At 42.2% G+C, this 17,868-nt stretch overlaps 1 protein-coding gene across 1 annotated transcript in view; it reads right to left on the bottom strand.

Annotated features, from left to right (window-relative positions):
• Positions 1-17,868, bottom strand: part of Unc13c (unc-13 homolog C) — a 447,691-nt gene that overhangs the window by 410,802 nt on the left and 19,021 nt on the right. The window contains exon 2 of the mRNA XM_076576687.1: positions 8,309-11,539. Within this exon, the coding sequence (XP_076432802.1) occupies positions 8,309-11,279 (2,971 nt within the window). The 5' untranslated portion in view covers positions 11,280-11,539. The remainder of the gene's footprint in view (positions 1-8,308; positions 11,540-17,868) is intronic.

The following is a 17,868-nucleotide window of genomic DNA, read 5'->3' on the forward strand; positions in this document are numbered from 1 at the left end:
AAATGATTTCGGAATAGCCTTCATTTGTACTCTGATTGTATCAAGTAAAGAATTCATATTGGATTGGGAGTATAAGTTTGTGCATGTATATGTGTTCAAATGCATACATGCATGGGTGTGTGAAGGCCAGGGGTCAATATCAAGTGTCTTCTTAGTTACTTTCCACCTTATTTTTTGACACAGGATCTCTCACATCACATGGAACTTGTTGATTAAGCTGGACTGGCTGGCCACCAAGACCCAAGCATCCTCCTTTATCCATCTCCCTAGTTTCGAGCTTACCACTACATCCAGATGTTAGATGAGTTTTGGGGATCCAAACTCAGCCCCGTATGATTGTGCAGCAAGCTCTTTACTGACAGAGCCATCTCCCTAGCTCGGGATGCATATTCTTTTATCTTGTGTTTTCCCATCTGTCTACCCAGAGTTCAACATACTCAGTGAATAGTGCTTCACTTGGCTTAGTTATCTTTGGTGGTGTTGCCCTTCCCCAGAGATATTAACAATCTGGATGGTCCAGGCAGGTGTATGTCCCTGTGTTTCATGAGGACATTAAGAATCACAGCTATTAGGCCCAGTCCAGTTCCACAAAGCTGCCTGAACACAGCTGTTCTGAGATTGAAATATCAGAAGTAATCGTGTAATTGATCACTTTCCCAAATGCATTCTGGACCATTAGTTTAGCTTACAGGTGAATTGCCCTGGAAGGTAATCAGAGCATTTGGCTTCTGCTCATATTTCTCAGAGATAGTTTATGATCTGAGACAGAAGTCATCATGCCTGTTAGGTAGGCTGGCTCCTGCTGCTAATTTACTGTCGCAACAAAAGCTTATCTCGCTGTTAAGCACTACTTATTTTCTTCATTTCGCAGGAAGGATGGCTTATCTTCATTTAAAACATGGGGCCTGAGCCACACAGAAGTTAAACAACTTGTGAACAGTCCCGCAGGGTATAGGGTGACTGCAGGTACTGTGCCCTTGACCCCCACATATGTCTGCCCCAGCGCTGGCTACTGTGGATCATCGGAAGAGATGATAAAGGTACAGGGGGGCCTTGAAGCTTGGGTCAGGAGGCAGTAGGGAGGAATGCTTTGCAAGAACTCTGGGCCTCACTCTGCTCTTGGACCCCATGCTAAAAATCGTACAAACACAGTGACATCTCGACAGTTCTGCAAATTTGTATGTATCTCTACTACAGGGAAGTGGCAGATTGGGAGAGGGCAGGGTGTGAAGGCAGGAGATTGTTTGGAAGGATCACATCAAGTCCAGACAAGAAAGAACTGAGTGATAAGATGAAGGCAGAGAAGACAGTTGAATAGCATTGCTCATGCTGACTTTGGGGCCTGTTGGTATTACTACCTATAGAGACGTAAGAATGACTTTCATATATACATGAGGCTTCCTTTAGATTATCTAAGAGTCAGAAAAAAACAAGACCTGATGAACAGGACATGGAACAAGTTCCCATGCCATCCATACTATTTTCTTTAACAGATGCTTGTCCTAGGTGGCTGGGGATAAAGTATTTGCCATGCAAGTATGAGGATCTGAGTTGGGATCTTCGCCACCCATGTGGAAGCCATATCAGTAGTGTGTACTTATAATCCCAGCACTGAGAGATAGAGATGAGCAAATCCTGGGGGCTTGCTGGCCAACCAGTTTAGCTGATACAGTGAGCTCTGGGTGCAGTAAGAGACCCTGCCTCAAAAAGGAAAGGCAGAAAATAGTAGAGGAAGACACCTTCCATCAGTCTCTAGCTCCACATATACAAATACATATGCACTCAACTACATTCAAACTCCTGTACACACACACACACACACACACACACACACACACACACACACACACACACACACACACAAAGAAGAATCCAAATGGCCAAAGGTAATGAAAACACCACTCAACACCCTCACCTTCACCATCGGCACAGTTTTAGCTGAAGTCTTCTGCCCTGTTACAATATCTATTATCAGAAAGATGAATGATAAGCACTAAGAAGGTCATGGAGAAAAACACACTTTACATTGTCAGTGAGAAATATGTAGCTAGGTTGGAAAACAGCAGGGAAAAGCTCAAATAGAAGAGCATGGCATCCAGTATTCCCATTCTGGAGATATGCAAAGGGATTCAAATCAGCATATTAAGAAGTGATCTGCACTCCTGTGTTCACACTAGCAGACTCTCACTCACAACTGCCTGTAACTCCATTTTCAGGAGATCCAACACCCTCTTCTTGTGGCAATCATACACACACACACACACACACACACACACACACACACACACACAAAGAGAGAGACAGACAGAGATGGAGAGAGACAGAGAGAAGTTAAAAATCAAAGGAAATCTTAAAAGAAATACACTACACTAAATCTATAGAATTGAACAGTAATTACCATAAAAATCAAATTCAGTCAGTGGTGGCAAGATGAATAGATATTGGGAACATTGTACAGAGTAAAATAAGTCAGGCTCAGAAAAATGAGAGCTGTATTATTTCATGTTTTTGAAATATACACCTCAGAGAGACAGAGAGCAGAAAGCTTGTGAGCAGATGCTGAAAGGACCAAGGAGGAGGAAGGACAGAGAACAGATGTTGCACAAAGGGTAAGATGATTCAGGAATGTGATGTTGCAAGATGACCACAGTGTGACATTCAAGATTGTTAAAGGAATATATTTTTAATATTCTTCCCACAGAAATGATAAGTCAATAGGATGAAGGATATGCTAATTAGCTTGACTGCTGTGCCTAGATCAAAATACCATGATGGACTCCATCAATATATACAGTACTGTTAACTAAAAGCTTTTGAAAGGATAATTACATTATAGACAGTTCCAGAATATTAAGAGCAAGTGGTTCTAGGCCCAAATGCATTATACATTTCATACCTGGATTTAGTTGGCTTCTACTGTTACCAATATCAATATGCTTGGTTTGGAGGAAGATTCAGGGAATGGAGGAGAGAAGAGAACGGGGAGAGAGATGCAGGTATATGTGTGTGTGAGAGAGAGAAGGGATGAGGGATGGAGGGAGAAAGAGACAGAAACTTCCTTGAGTTTTCAGATAACAGCTATAAGTTGGTAAGAATAAGAGGTATTTGTGGACGAAATTATCTACTGAATGATTTCTAATGAAAAATTTCTCAGTAGTTTTAAGAAGATAAACTCTGATTAAAAACTATTTATTATTTTATGCATATGTGGTATGCCTGAGTGTATGTATGTGTACTACATACATGCAGCGTCTGAAGAACCAAGAAGAGGGTATAGGATTCCTTGCAACTGGAGTTACAGAAAGTTGTGAGTTGCCATGTGTGTGCTCTGGGAACTGAGTCCGGATCCTCTGCAAGAACAGCAAGTGGTCTTAACGAACAAGCCAACTCTCGAGCTCCCAAAGTAGATCATTTCTAAACTTTTCAAATTACACACAATTTAAAGGAGCAAACCTATTGCTTCTCTATAGTTTAATGGGTAGATATTACCAAATGCTTTTAATAAAATTTAAAAATCTGTCACTCTAGAGGGCTAGAAAAATCATTATTTGTTTTGCTGGGTTATTTTCTTTATCAGTTTAGAAAATCATTAGCATATTTCTTTAGGCGGATTCTCTATCAGTTTAAAAGGATATTAAAGAGAATACTGTGTCTAAGTATTGCAGTACAGCATTCAGTGGTGCTCGGTGCTCTTCAGATGTGCACTGATAACCACCTGCCTCCCAACCAGCAAGAGCATATTAAAAGTCTGGCTCTGGCCTAGACTCAGTGGGTGAACCCCAGCTCTGGCCTGGACTCGGTGGGTGAACCCCAGCTCTAGCCTGGACTCCATAGTGGAGCCTAGGTGACTCAATAACTGAGGACAGAAAGTCCCAGAGATATGACAGAAATACTTATTCTTTTTAGATATTAAGCTGGGCCTTGGGTAAAATAGCCCAGTTTTGGTTATATGTGGGCTACATCATCACTGAAAGAACAGCCCACACACCCAATCTTCTTGCAGATGAGAGGTCCAAGCCAAAATGGGGAGAGTCATCATTTGATTGTAGTTTTCATAGTAAAAGCCAAATAATTGTTGTTCATTATCTTGAAGTATATATAACCACAGAATACCAATTTTATTGAAAAAAAAAAAAGGAAATGAGCTTGTAAGACTTCATCTCATTGGCCCAAGCTACATATTTATATAGGTGTATGTATGTACACACACACACATATACAGTAAAATGGGGTGATAAGCTTTCATCATGAACCATTCATGAAGTCATGACATTAGCCACTGACCACCACGGAGGTTTGAAGTTGAACTCTACTCTGAAGATGGTGCCTGTCATTTAGTTCTCTTTTGTTTTTTTGTAAGCATGAAGCCAACACCTAACTAATGGCCTTCCTGTGGAAAGCTTAGTTGAGATCCTGGATTAGGGTTAGGAAGAGAAATAAGAAGCATGCGCACATACAAGGTGGACTCTAGGACCACAGAGATAGATAGACAAGAATTTAAAGGAGCCTGGAGTGAACGATGGTTAGTGGTTAGTCCTGGGCTGGAGGTAGACATCAAAACATTTGTAGGATGACACTGAGTTTGTGCCAGCTATGCAAATGATAGCACCCAGCAGGGCCCAGTGACAGGGAAGATTTGGACCCGTGGAGCCAGTTTTTTTTGTTTTGTTTTGTTTTGTTTGTTTTGTTTTGTTTTTTTTGTTGTTGTTGTTTTGGGTTTTTTTTTGGCCATATAGAGTCTAAGGCATCTTATACTATTGGGATGCTGATGGGGTGAATTTTTTTTCTTTTCACAATATCATCACCAAGTAGCTGCAATCATTAAGGGTTTCTTGTCCTCTGGACTCGGAAGATAAAAGCTGAAATCATTCAAGTGTCCAAACATGTAATTTTGTGATACTATGTTTGGGGTTCTATATCCCACAGAGATTTCCAGCAAGATCTTTCTGGCCAGGTTTGTAATAAAAGACAGAGCTGCTGCCTAATGGGTACCGGGCAGCTATGGAGAGCCAGCCTGCAGGTACCTACCCAAGGCTCAGAGAGCAGATGGCCATGGGCACAAAACCATCATGGCGATTGGCACCTTGTTGGGTGCCTGGAGCAGGCAAGGGCCTGGAAAAGTCCTTCTCTGGCTGCCCTTCCCTCAGAAGCATATTGGGAGTACAGGATGGGGAAAATGCCTGGTCACTGCCAAGTGGAGCTGAGCTGCCCTTTGAAATCTAGGCTACTGCAGCCTCCTGGGGAGCCAAGCTGGTGCCTTTCAGAACCAGAGTGGATCTTAAGGAAGAATGTTCTGATTTCCTGCAGTGTGATGAATCCCCTTAGATTCCATTCAAAGCTGCCTCACAGGATGACAATAAGATGTGATTAGAGAGGGTTCTGAGTCCTCTGCAGATGTGCCTGCAGTACACGGCATAGCTTTGTCTGATTCAGAATTCTCATGTTGGTGATGGAGGCACTGTTAGTTTCGGCCACGGCAGCAGCCTGCCTCTGCCACCAAAGCAGTTTTAAAATTACATCATCACCTGTCATCAGATGCCTTTCCACCGCCAACTACGTGACATGATACGTGCACCCATTAGAAGTGCCCGCCAGGCACTGCTCACTCTCTTGCCTCTTGCTCCTCTCTTGCCTCTCTTCTTCCTCTAGTCTCTTCCCTGTTCTCTCTCTCTCTCTCTCTCTCTCTCTCTCTCTCTCTCTCTCTCTCTCTCTCTCTCTCTCTCTCTCTCTCTCTCCCTGTGTCTCTCAGGTCCCCACTCCAACATAGCCTTTCTCTCTTCCATTCTTCCTCTTCCCTCCCCCATAAACCTCTTTCACTAACTCTGTTGCCTTGGTGTATTTGCTTAGTGGCATACCTTGGCAGACCCCCACACACAAAGGTACCCACTTTGCCTTTCTTTTTTATTTATTATTACAGGCACACCAATATGTGTTCTGAAAAGCACCACTGTTGACGGGGTGGAAGGGTCATTATCATAGCAATCAAATTTGTAGGATCCTGCTAATGTGGAATTTTCATTTTAAATTTAATTTTTAAATAAATTTATTGCATATATTTCTAAGACATAGTGAGATAGGTATAGATAGTAAAATGATTATAGTGAAACAAATTAGCATATTCATTACCTCATGGCCATGTGTGTCAAGAACATGAATCCAGAATCCAGTAACTATAGTCCACTCTGCTCATCCCTGGGCCATTGGATCCCAACGTGGCTCATCCCATGTATCCACCATTTGTTTCCTTTCCTTCGTGTCTTGCTCCCTCCTTCACACTCCCCGAATCTGCTTACCACTGTTTTCTGTTTTGCGGTCTTTCTCTCTGTTTTTGATTTCTTTTCCAAGTACTCAAGAGGGAACCCAGAGCTTCTCACGAGGTAGTTTATCGCTCTGGCAATGGGCTGTACTCAAGCCCTGCCTGCTTTTGTTAAGATGCTTCATATAAGTTGTCTCTTGTGATATTCTTAGGTCTTGCGTTATTTGATAAATGATAATCTAAAGGCCTGTCCATGCTGCAACAAATGGAAAGATATCTCTCCAGAAAGCTAAACAACATTCCCTGTTTATATACATCAGTTTCCCTTTTTTAAAAACTAGGAGCACTGGCTGCTCTCGCAAAGGACCCAGATTTGGTTCCCAGTACCCACATGACAGCTCACAACAGCATATAAATCCAGTTCCAGGGGATCCAATGCTCTCTTCTGGCTTCTGAGGGGACCAAGCTCACTGGTGGTGCTCAGACACATATGCACGAAAATTGCTGATAAACATAAATAATTATACTTTTTAAAGTTGAAGATCCACATTTGTCTTTTGAAACATAAGGACTTGCCATATTTATGTTGTCTAATATTTCAAACCGATACCTTTAAGTTGTTATATCCATTATATCACATTAAACACACACACACACACACACACACACACACACACCAGTTTAGACTTTAAGTAACATGCCAAATTCACAGTAAATTAAAAAAAATCCAACTTCTAGGCTTTATCTAAAAAAACTGTCAGCTGAATGTTACTGACAAGGACTTTCATCAAACCTTACTCTAATGGGGATATTATTATTCTAATATAAATATATTTACATAACAATAACATTAGACTGTTGTGTATTTTCAAATCAGTTCTGAGTAGTTGAGAGCTGTCTCTATTATAAGTCATTACAAAGTTGCAGGCAGTTTTGGGGGAGAGAGAGCTAACTGACTTAGGTCTTGTATTATTTGATGGCAAGAAGACTGCTGACTCAGCACCCTGCCCTTTCAGTGAGAAAGTGGGAAGTGAGGAGTTTTTGATGGCAAGGAAGCCACAATGAGCTACAAATCATTCTATAACAGAATTACAGAATAGCAGATTAATACTCGATCACATACGCCTTTAGAAAATATTATATAGAACAAATATTTTAGTGAAAGATGTCAGCATCGTAATCTGAGAACACGTGAAAATATCAAAATTGCTTTAAAATGAGATTTTAAAATACTATCCCAAGTACTATAGGCATGCACATAAAATAAAATGTAAATAATAGAGTTGAGTACAAATGAGGTTTAGTTAATAAACAAAATCAATAAACTCATATCTATCCACAGCTACTAAATCCCACATTCAAAATTGTTCCCCTAGGAAATTAAGAAACATAGATCAGTTCTTCTTCTCATTTTCATAATAGAGAAGCAACTTCTAAGCCACTCGGAGAAAACTCCCCCATCTCCCTCCTTACTAACACAAAGAATGGCTTCTGTCTGCGCCAGGGTTTCCCGGGCTCCTAGCTCTATCACAGTTTTTTCAGCTGATTTAGTCTGCATAAGGGAAGTTGACAGTCATCCACAGGTCTGGCTCAGATTCACTGTGCAGGCCAGCTTTTCCTACCAGCAGCCTCCCAAGGAATGTTTATATTTGACCATCTATCCTCCCCAATTTTTTAAAATTAAATACTACTTTCTCCTCATCCCTGTGAACCTAGTGGGCCAAGGCTTGGATGCCAGGCTGCTTGGTCAAGAGTCCCTTTTCCCCTCAATGAATCCTGTACCTAGCACAAGAATCTTGATCCACCGTGTATAGGGCTAGAGTTGGACTCATTTCAACTACAAACTATCTGAAATCTATGTTCACTTTCGTTGTGAATCCCACCTTGTTGAGAGAGCTACCTGAACAAAATGAAATTCTTTCCAGGACACATGCACACGGATTCAGTCTAGGTAAATTCCTTCTCCCAGGAAAGCTGAGACCATCCTGTACCACAGTACCAACAAGTGTTAAGACACAGTTAGCACGGAACTTAACATTTAAACTTGAGTACCTCCAGCCAGGATCTTTTCTTCCAGCTCTGCCATCTGCTTCTTATAGGCCCTTAGAGCTGCTTCTTTGAAGGAGGGTCGGATTCTCTTGGGCTTCATGACCTCCGGTTCCTCTACAGGGAGGTTTTGGTTTTCATCTTCTGCTAATTCCATTTCGACTGCTGGTTCATTTAAAGTTTCCAGTTCTCCTTCACCTTCACTAATGATGTCATCTGCCTGCCCATCATAGCCCTCATCTTGTGGGGTCTCATAAGGAGTTTCATATGAAGGGTGGTCATAGTCTTTCGTGTGTTCATCTACTTCGATGACACTAGTCCTGTTTTCTAGCTTAGCTAGGACTTGCTCCATCACTTCAACATAATCGGTCTCACTGTCAGCCACTGGTTCACTGTAGTCCTCCTCTTCCTCAGCTTTGTAGTAATAGGGTTCTGTGTAGATATCAGAGTCAAGGGTGGTACTTGAGTCATTTGCAGTGGATTGAGATAATGTCCGAAATCTCCCCATTAAGGAAGAGCCGCTGTCCTCGCCTGCACTGAGACTCTGTGTGCTCTTGTTCCACACCACTTCCAGGGCTGACTTTGCCCTCTGAAGTGTAGATCCAAATTTGGGGAACTTGAAAGTCTTATCAGAAAGGTCAATACTCAACCGACTGTGCCAGGACTTGGGTGGGGCACCCTCTGAATCATCGCTTTGCAATTCACTTTGACTTCGATACATCATAGATGGCTGGCTTTGGTTGGAGTAGAGCTCATTAGAGTTGGTTTCCTGATAAGAATCATATGGGCCAACCCACTGGCCTTGCGGTTCATTATCCAATCCAGGGCATGGGGAGGAGTTGTCATCCTGGGTTAAATCATAGCTTTCAGAGTCATCTTGCAGGTCACTGTGGCACTTGCCCAGGTCATCTAGGTCTTTGCTGAAGACGTCTAGCTGTTGGTCAGACAAACTGTTGGTGTCATAGTCAAAAGGTTCCTGGGTGGATGAATCTAAACCAATATCAGCTCCGTGCTCTGCTTGGCTCCACTCCTTCCATGGAGACAGGTCCTCATGCAGTGACAGCTGGGAACCACTGTAATTACTTCGGTCTCCAGATGCACACACCATGCTGTTACTCATCCCACTGTCCACCGTTTCTGTGTTCTCAATTTCACTCTGCCCTTGCGCTGCTGGAATACTCCTATCCAAACCCTGGTCCTGAGGACTGTGGTACAAGGCCGACATGCCCTCCTGCTTCCTCTGCCAAAGTTCCCGGTCGGAAGAGGACAGGAGGGAGCTCCCATTAGTTCTACAGAAAAACTGGCTTTCGGAAAAATCCTCCGAGTACGACTGACACAATTTGGAAAAATCTGATTCAGAACGACTAAGTTTAGGAGTGAAGAAGTCACTCTGTGAGTGCCAGAGTGGCGTGGCCTCCACATAGCGGGCTGTTGGCTTTTCGGGGGTATTTGATGCCGGCAGTTGTGAGGGCTGTTTATTGTAGTCTGACTTATGTGACGTTCTGTGGTTAGCCGCTTTGTTCTTAGAACGAGCACTGTGCGGCTTTGAGCTGGACTTAGAAGTGTTTCCTTTTGCCAGAGAGTCTGCATAGCTGCTTCTGCTGACGTCAGACTCCAGCTCTCTGTCACTGTCATTGGGCGACAGCCAAGTGTTCTTCTTGGCTTTGGGCTCTGGCATGGATAGCTTCATGTCCATGCTTTCGTATGTCTGGGAAGAAGGTAACCCCCCTTTCTCCTTCCGTTCTCTGATGTCGTAAGTCAGAATATCTGTGGAGATCCCAATGCCTGTGCCTTTGAGCTTGTATGATTTCTTTAAGACAGAATCCCTTTGCTGGGGGGTTTCGAAGTATACTAGGATAGGTCGAGGTTTTGCATTTGGGCAATCCCTTTGCTGCCCTATCCTCTGAGCAAATTCAATTTTAATAGCATTTGGTACATCCGAGAAGCCCATTTTTTCTACAAGAATTTGGTACACCACGCTTTCAACATATTCGTGTCTTTCTTCAGGCACATTTAAAAATCTCAGGCTTACCTTACTCCCCATGTGACCCAAGTGTTTAATATAATCGTGGATGTCTCTAGTTTCCCTCCTAGCCTGAACAAACCCTGTCCGCAGCTGTTCAATCTCACTCTGGACAACCTCCACACTGCTGGAGATTTCGTCGATAGAGTACTTGAGAGCATTCACGTGCCCTCGGAGTTCGGAAAGTTCTGTTTCAATCTGACTTATTCCCTGAAGCTCTTTAAAGATCATTTCCATGACATCATGGGTTTGGCTAATGCACCCAGAGGAGCTGAACCCTGGCTCTAAGACATTTGTCTTTGGGTTCCGGGCAGTTCTATCTAAAGATTTGCTTCTTATGCCCCAGGTTTTCTTCACGGTGCTCAACTCTGAGTCTGAGGAGACACACTCTTGGCTCTTTTTCCATTTCCTCAGTTTCCGTAAAGCACCCAGTTTTAAGGTGTGGAGGGTGCGCTCCCCATCTGAGCTGCCCTCAGAAGGTGCCAGGCTGCTGGAACTCTTCCTGTTACGTCTGACAGGCATGGTGTGTGTTGACTGGACCTGGTTTTCTGTGCTGCTCCTTAGCTCATTGAAGGATTCAGAGTAGGAGCTCTCAATGGAAGACAGCTCCTGAAGCAGGTCTTCATCACTGTTAGTCACGGCTGTTTGCAGGCCATTGGCGATAGCAACTCTGTAACTGAATGTGGGTGACAGGGAGAAGTCTTTGTGACCTTCGTCGTCTTCTACGGAGAAGTTACGAGTGGATGAGCACTTCGCGATCTTTTTTACAGTGCTTTTCAGGGCATTAGACAATTTAGGAGGTTTAATGTGGCCAGCAGAAGGAAAATCTTGATCTTTTTTCTGCTGACTATTCTCTTTCTTTTTGGTTGTATTTCCCAATTTCTTTGTAAACATTCCTTTGCAGAGCTTATGTAGATAAGCTAAAATCAGGCTCTTGAAGAGACTGGCCACCATGGAGAGCAATGAGTGTGTGAGCTTTTCTAATCCAAGGAAGCGAACAAGGCACAGGGCTGGCAGTCTGTAAAGCCAAGGCCAGCATCACTGTTCAGAGGTGCCATCAACCACCAGACGGAGTCGCAAAGGCAGATGATGCCCCACTGGGAAGTCAAGGTTCTGTGGAATCCACTAGCCAAGCTCCTCCACTTAGGAAAGGCATTCTGTTCTGGAAGGGAGGTTTCATGGCTGTCTCATGTCCACCTAACTTCATGATGTGTCTGAAAAGAAAGGAATGCTGTGAGTACCAGAATTCAAGTCCCCATTCATCCTGTTCCCTACATTTCCCAAGGTATTTGTGGTATGTGAAGTGTGCAAAAGTGCAGAAGGGGTGTGTGGTTCTCCAAGTTTAAATAAAAATGCATTCATTATGAATTATAATACCCTTTCCTAAATCACTTATTGCCATTAAAATAGTGACAAAAGGTAATATGATTACTTTTAAACATTGATAAAAATGACAATTTAAACAGGGTCAGATGCCATTCCCACTCTATTTCTTTTTCTAAACTCATTTACTAACAGAACTATAAGGATATAAGCATATTCTCCCTACCCTAATCCCCAAATTCACCTCATTTGCATGATCCATGTTGATTAAGACTTTTTCCATATAGGCAAGACTTTTTGTGATAGAAATAACCTCTTGCTCTTATAGGAATTCAATTGGTTGGGCATTATTTAAACCAAGATTAAAATAATCAAAATTAATAAATGTTTCCAATGATGAATGAAAGCTAAGAGATCAATGTAGACATCAAATGGACCCTCATGAGTTGAAGCATACTTTAAGGTTGTATTAGATTAAGCAGCGCAAAACAATAAAAAAAATAGTAAAATGGCTTTAAAACTAGAAATGCCAAAAGCAAAATGTGAACGTCCATGGCTTGAATGAGCAGCATCAGCTTAAACAACTGATACAGCCTGCTGGCACATAACTGAAAACTCATCCTTGAGATTTATTAGGAATATCACCAGAGACAGACTCTCAAGCCACCAAACCAAAAAGTACCACATTCAAAACAAGCATACAGACAATCAATAGATGACGGGCCAGAGTTCTTCCTGCCATTTGTTGATTGAAGTATGATTGACAGATGACCATGGTACCTTCATGACAGATTCTTTCTCAGACAACAGGAAGAAAAAGTCTGTATTTAGAGCCACTGGCTGCCTGGCACACTGATCCATATGTGATAGACACTCAAAAGATTTATGGATTATTTTATCATTCAAATGTATCCCAGAATAACAGTAACACCAAAGGCTTTGCTGGTTTTGAGGAATGTATTTGGGTAGATAAACAGCCTACATAATTCACTAAAGGATACATCATAATCTTCATGTAGTTTTTGGAGTCTACTGACTCTTCCTCTGTCTCCCTCCACTTGGAAATCTGCCAGTCTCCCTTCAGTCAGGCTCTGCAGGGACTTGGGAATACATGCTGTGGCAAAAAGCCAAGCTTCTCAAGGGAAGGGGTGTGTGACTGAGGAAGGCAGGAGAACAGAGGCAGAAAAGGAGACTAAAAATGCCCAAGCCTTACAGGACTCCTGACTTGAGAATGCTGGTGCTCTTCTCTGAGATGTTTTCTGACTCATTTACAATTCCAAGCCAGAACTCATTTTCTACCAATAAATGGTGCTGAGCAATTGACTCCTGAATTAAGTGTGTTTAAAAAAAAAAACTTTATTATGCATGTCTATGATCTCTCCTTATAAAGAAAAGACTTTGGAAAGTTAAGCTATCCTGGGATAAATGAATCATTTTCAATGAGTTTTGGTAGAATGAAGTGTTCTACCACTTTCTTTCATCTAAAACATCGTTTGCTGAGCCCACACATAGATATCTGTATTTTGCTGAAATAAAAGCAGTAATTCTGTGAATGTGTCTGATGTTCTCACATTTGGTCTGCATGCCCTTCATTGCTAGTTCAGAGTTGTCATTCTGGGTGAGAATACTTAGAAGAAGGACTATCCAAATCCCCACTAGATACCAGCCAAGAGTCTATAATGACCCAGAGGAACCACCTTGCTCTGTACTCTACCCACACAGAATGACTTGGCTGCTGTAGCCTTACATTCGTCTATACCTCAGTAGTTCAATGCTCTAAGGGCTCAGACCTAATGCACAGTTTAATCAGTTGATGGACACAAAGCTGGCATAATTGCATGGTGGAATAAGGGAGGTAAGGAAGGCTTGGTAGGAGAAAGCAAGTCAATGGGGAATATAATTTTGGTGACTATGTGGTGCCCTGGCCCCCTCCTAGTATCATTTCCTGGTGGTCATGATGTGACCCTCCCTCAGCTCCCACCTCCATGGTGTCATGACTCACTACAAAGCTAGACACAGAGCCAAGTGACCATGGACCGAACCTCTAATGCTTCCTCCATCCAGGGGTTGATGTCGGATATTTTTCCTAGGCGTATAAAACTCTAATATATCTTCCTAACATTAAATTGTTTCTTCTTTCAAACACAAAATTTCTCCCAAACCAATACATTTAATATATGTAAATCCTTCTACTGAAATCATCCTGTGGTTGATTTCATTATTCAAGGGACAGCAGTTTGCTGATCACTGTATTTTTGATTCAGTAGTGTGAGTTTTTCTAAGACTCTCTTTTTGCCCCCAGGTTCTTCCCCTTGCCCTTCCCACCACATCTCATGTGAATATCTATAAAATCCCCATGTATCTAAAAAGTTCAGCTTCAGTCTGGTTGGCCCTGGATTGTGTTACTTTCCCCGTGTTCCTATAGTTCCTGACAGTATCTCCATCAAGAGGGCGTCACAATAACCATTTACATTAAATATTTTACCTATGTATCTGCCTTTCCAATGTGACTGTGAACTACTGACAAGAAAGGGCCATGCTCTATTTAGCTTTAAATATTCATATTGCTGGCCACACCATATTTTCCCAATACTTACCAGCTAAATGAGTGAATACATAGACAGGAGAACACACTCACTAATAAAAAAAAAAAAAACAACTTGTAAGTTGAACAGTTCAAAGAAGGCAGAAGTGACTAAACTTGACCCAAACAATTCAGAGAAGATGCAATGGGAAAGATGGTTATGGTGGACCATACCTATAACTCCAGAACATGAAAAGATGAGGCAGGAGAATCATTGTACTAAGCCAGGCTGGAACACATAGTGATCTCTATCCAGGAAAACCTGGGACAAAGTGAGAATCTGTTTTTAAAACAAAAGCACCTTGATGGTTTCAGAGTCACTGATTTGACAATTGTCTGTGCTCAGTACAAAATGTGATGATATCAATATTCTCTACTCTGAGGTCCAGGGGACGTTGTGGAAGGTGAGGTAACAGGACTCTAAGCAGGAACATCAGGAGAGGACTAAGAAAGGCCATCTTCTGGGTGTGATGTGGTTGTTATAATCATGAACACGCAGCAGCTGTGATCTGCAGAGGACTGCCCTGAGTGCACACACACGTACGTGTGTGTGTGTGTGTGTGTGTGTGTGTGTGTGTGTGTGTGTGTGTGTGTGAGAGAGAGAGAGAGAGAGAGAGAGAGAGAGAGAGAGAGAGAGAGAGAGAGAGAGAGAGAGAGAGAGCAGGATGGGGACTATATTAGGAAGACAAACAAGCTCAGTGGGAATGGGAGGCAATGAAATGATAGGGGATATGAAAACATTATATCGTACACAAGTGAGAAACTGTCAAAATTTACAAACTAATTTTACAAAGCAACCAATATAATAACAAAATTTAAAAAAAAAATGAAAACAAAAACAAACTTTGAGCTGAAGCCCAAGTACCAGAGGCACACAGGCTCTGTCCAAAGATGGAAGGCTGTCTTCCTTGGCCTGGGAAAAATGCCTATGTCAGGGATCAGTGGGTGGAGAAAACAGCCAGGATCTTGACAGTCTTAAATGTAGGTTAAAGTCCACTTGGTGAGGAGGCAGTAATGGTCAATTGATTCCTGCACTGCCCTGGATACAGATTCCTGCATGGTAATTCCAGTTTAGACACCCCGCGGTGCGATCCTGAGAAGTGGCCAGCCTTCTCCTCTGTCTGAGCTTATTCATTTAGGACACTGGGGTAGAAACAGCACCTCTTGGGGAACTGTGGGGTGTAAAGGAGCTAACACATGTGGAGTTCTTAGAATGGTGTCTGAACACATGTCTCCCGCACAGAAAATCTTAGCTGCTGTTAGGACAGAGAAGGGCAGTGGTAAGACAACAGAAGAACTAGTGTACAAGGGGCATCCAGTGAGACTGAGGCAGATGTGGGGTGCAACTTCAGAGGCCTTCTAAGTTAAAGAATGAGGTGAAGGATGCAGACACTCTAGAGGAGCGAATGGATGGAATTCCTGACACCTTCTTCAGCCGCAGGTTCCTGAGATTTCACCTTCCCACTTACTATGTCCCACACCCTCTCCTCCATTTCTGTCACAATCCCATAGCAAACCAGAGCCAATTCAGGAAGAGTGCTGTTGAATCCTCGATCAACCATGAGACTCATTTGAGACAGGTGACCAGGGTAGGAAAGAAAGCTGATACGTAATGAGCATATGTTACACACCAGAAACTTAAATGATCACAACAATCCTCACTAGATACACTTTGCAGTTAAAATGAACAGTACTTGTGGTGCTGACGCAGCCCTTGGGATATGTACATACACACGCACACACACGTTCTCTCTCTCTCTCTCTCTCTCTCTCTCTCTCTCTCTCTCTCTCTCTCTCTCTCTCTCTCTCTCTGTTTTGCAGCTTAATGGCAAAATAAGATGCCATTCTGGTCAGGACAAAAATCAACAGAGAGAGAGGAAAGCTGGGGGTCAGGGAACAGAGCCAATACGTAGTCATCTAGTCATCTAACTCTCAATCGCTGCTTTTTAAGAGCTCCCCTATAGTTCTGCCTTTGTTTTGTTTAATTTCATGGCATACATTATATTACATAATGAAATTTGAGAGTAAGAATTAAGATTTAGGGAGGCAAACCTTGATGATTAAAACACTGGACTGTTGCTGTGGAAGGTCTTAAAGATAACATTTAATTATTAATTACTATATACCAACCACTATAAAACTTAGCTCATTTTTCATCTTTATAATATTTCCAGTAAAGAAGCTGAGGTGTTGAGCTTTGGGAAATTTGTGCTAGATCATGCAATTAATAAGCAACATCCCTTTTCTCTCTAAGCCCCAGATTTAGATTAAGATATGAAAACTCTGAAACTTAGCCTTCATGATCAATAAAATATTATTTTTTATTGGTTAACAAACTCATTTTATAAGAGAACTGTTTAATGTGATTCAAGTTGGATAATCCTAGTGGACTGGAAAGTTAATCAACCTTTTAAAAAATAGTGATTCACTGTTAGATTGCTACCTAAACTGAGCTGAGCATTTTCAGGTCAAGACATGACTTTATGATTCTTACCAAAAGCATTCAAGTTGGACAGCTGAGAATTCAGAGTTAACTTTCATAGGAGAGAGGAAAGACAAAGAGGTGGGGCTGGTCATAATGCTGAGACCAGAGCAGCTGCCTCCCCAAGCCCCCACCTCTGGGCTAGAGCATGAACTGATTCAACTCTGACCTTGACTCTGTCCTGGGAGCCCCAAGCACATCACCTGATTTTTAGATGTTCTATTTACTCTTCTATTATCTGCTTAATTCTAGGCAGATATGCTGGCCTTATTTACATTTATTTTTAAATTTTAATATTTATTAATTTTTATATATGGGCATTTTGTCTGTATGCATGCATGTGTACCACATGTATACAGTACTTGTAGAAGTCAGAAGAGGGCATTAACTCCCTGGAACTGGAGTTACAGGTGGTTATGAGCTGCCATGTGGATGCTGGGAACCAAACCCAGATCCCTTACAGGAGCAGCAAATGCCCTTATCCACTGATCCAGCTCTCTAGTGGGCTGACCTTTCTTCTACACTGACTTTACCTTGGGAGTACTCTACTGAAATTAAGATTACAGTGAATCCCTACAGCAATATAGCAATAAAGTCCCGGCTTCCCTCTGTAACAGCACCCTGACAGTGAAGACCGTACACTACATGGTATGGTCACTTTAAAACATTTTTTTCCTGGCTGAGGAGGTACTCAGCAAGCATGGAGGACCTGAGCTCGGATCTCCAAAACCCACATGAAGAAGCCAAGCGTGGTGGTGTGCTCTTGCAATCCCAAAGCTGGAGAGGCATAGAATTGGACTTTCTTGCTGGGGCTCACTGGCCAGCAAGCCTAACAAAATTGCTGAGTTCTGAATGAAAGGGAGAGTTCTTGTTTCACAAAACAAGATAGTAACTGAAAAATTCATGGGTGACCTCTGACCTCTGCATGCAGGTAGGTACACACGTGTGCATGCATACTTACATACAAACACATATACAAATGACATATGCAGGAGGTTCACTGTGATTTCAAGAACAGTCAGTCTATGCTACACAGTGAAACTCCACCTCAAAATTAATTATTATAAACACAAATATTAGTGACATAGAAAAAATAGGTTATCAAATATCTGTTTGATAGTAAAGTTTGGGGTGACTTGGAAAGTAGTTGATTC

Source organism: Peromyscus maniculatus, chromosome 7 (assembly GCF_049852395.1).
Source record: "Peromyscus maniculatus bairdii isolate BWxNUB_F1_BW_parent chromosome 7, HU_Pman_BW_mat_3.1, whole genome shotgun sequence".
Taxonomy (NCBI): domain Eukaryota; kingdom Metazoa; phylum Chordata; class Mammalia; order Rodentia; family Cricetidae; genus Peromyscus; species Peromyscus maniculatus.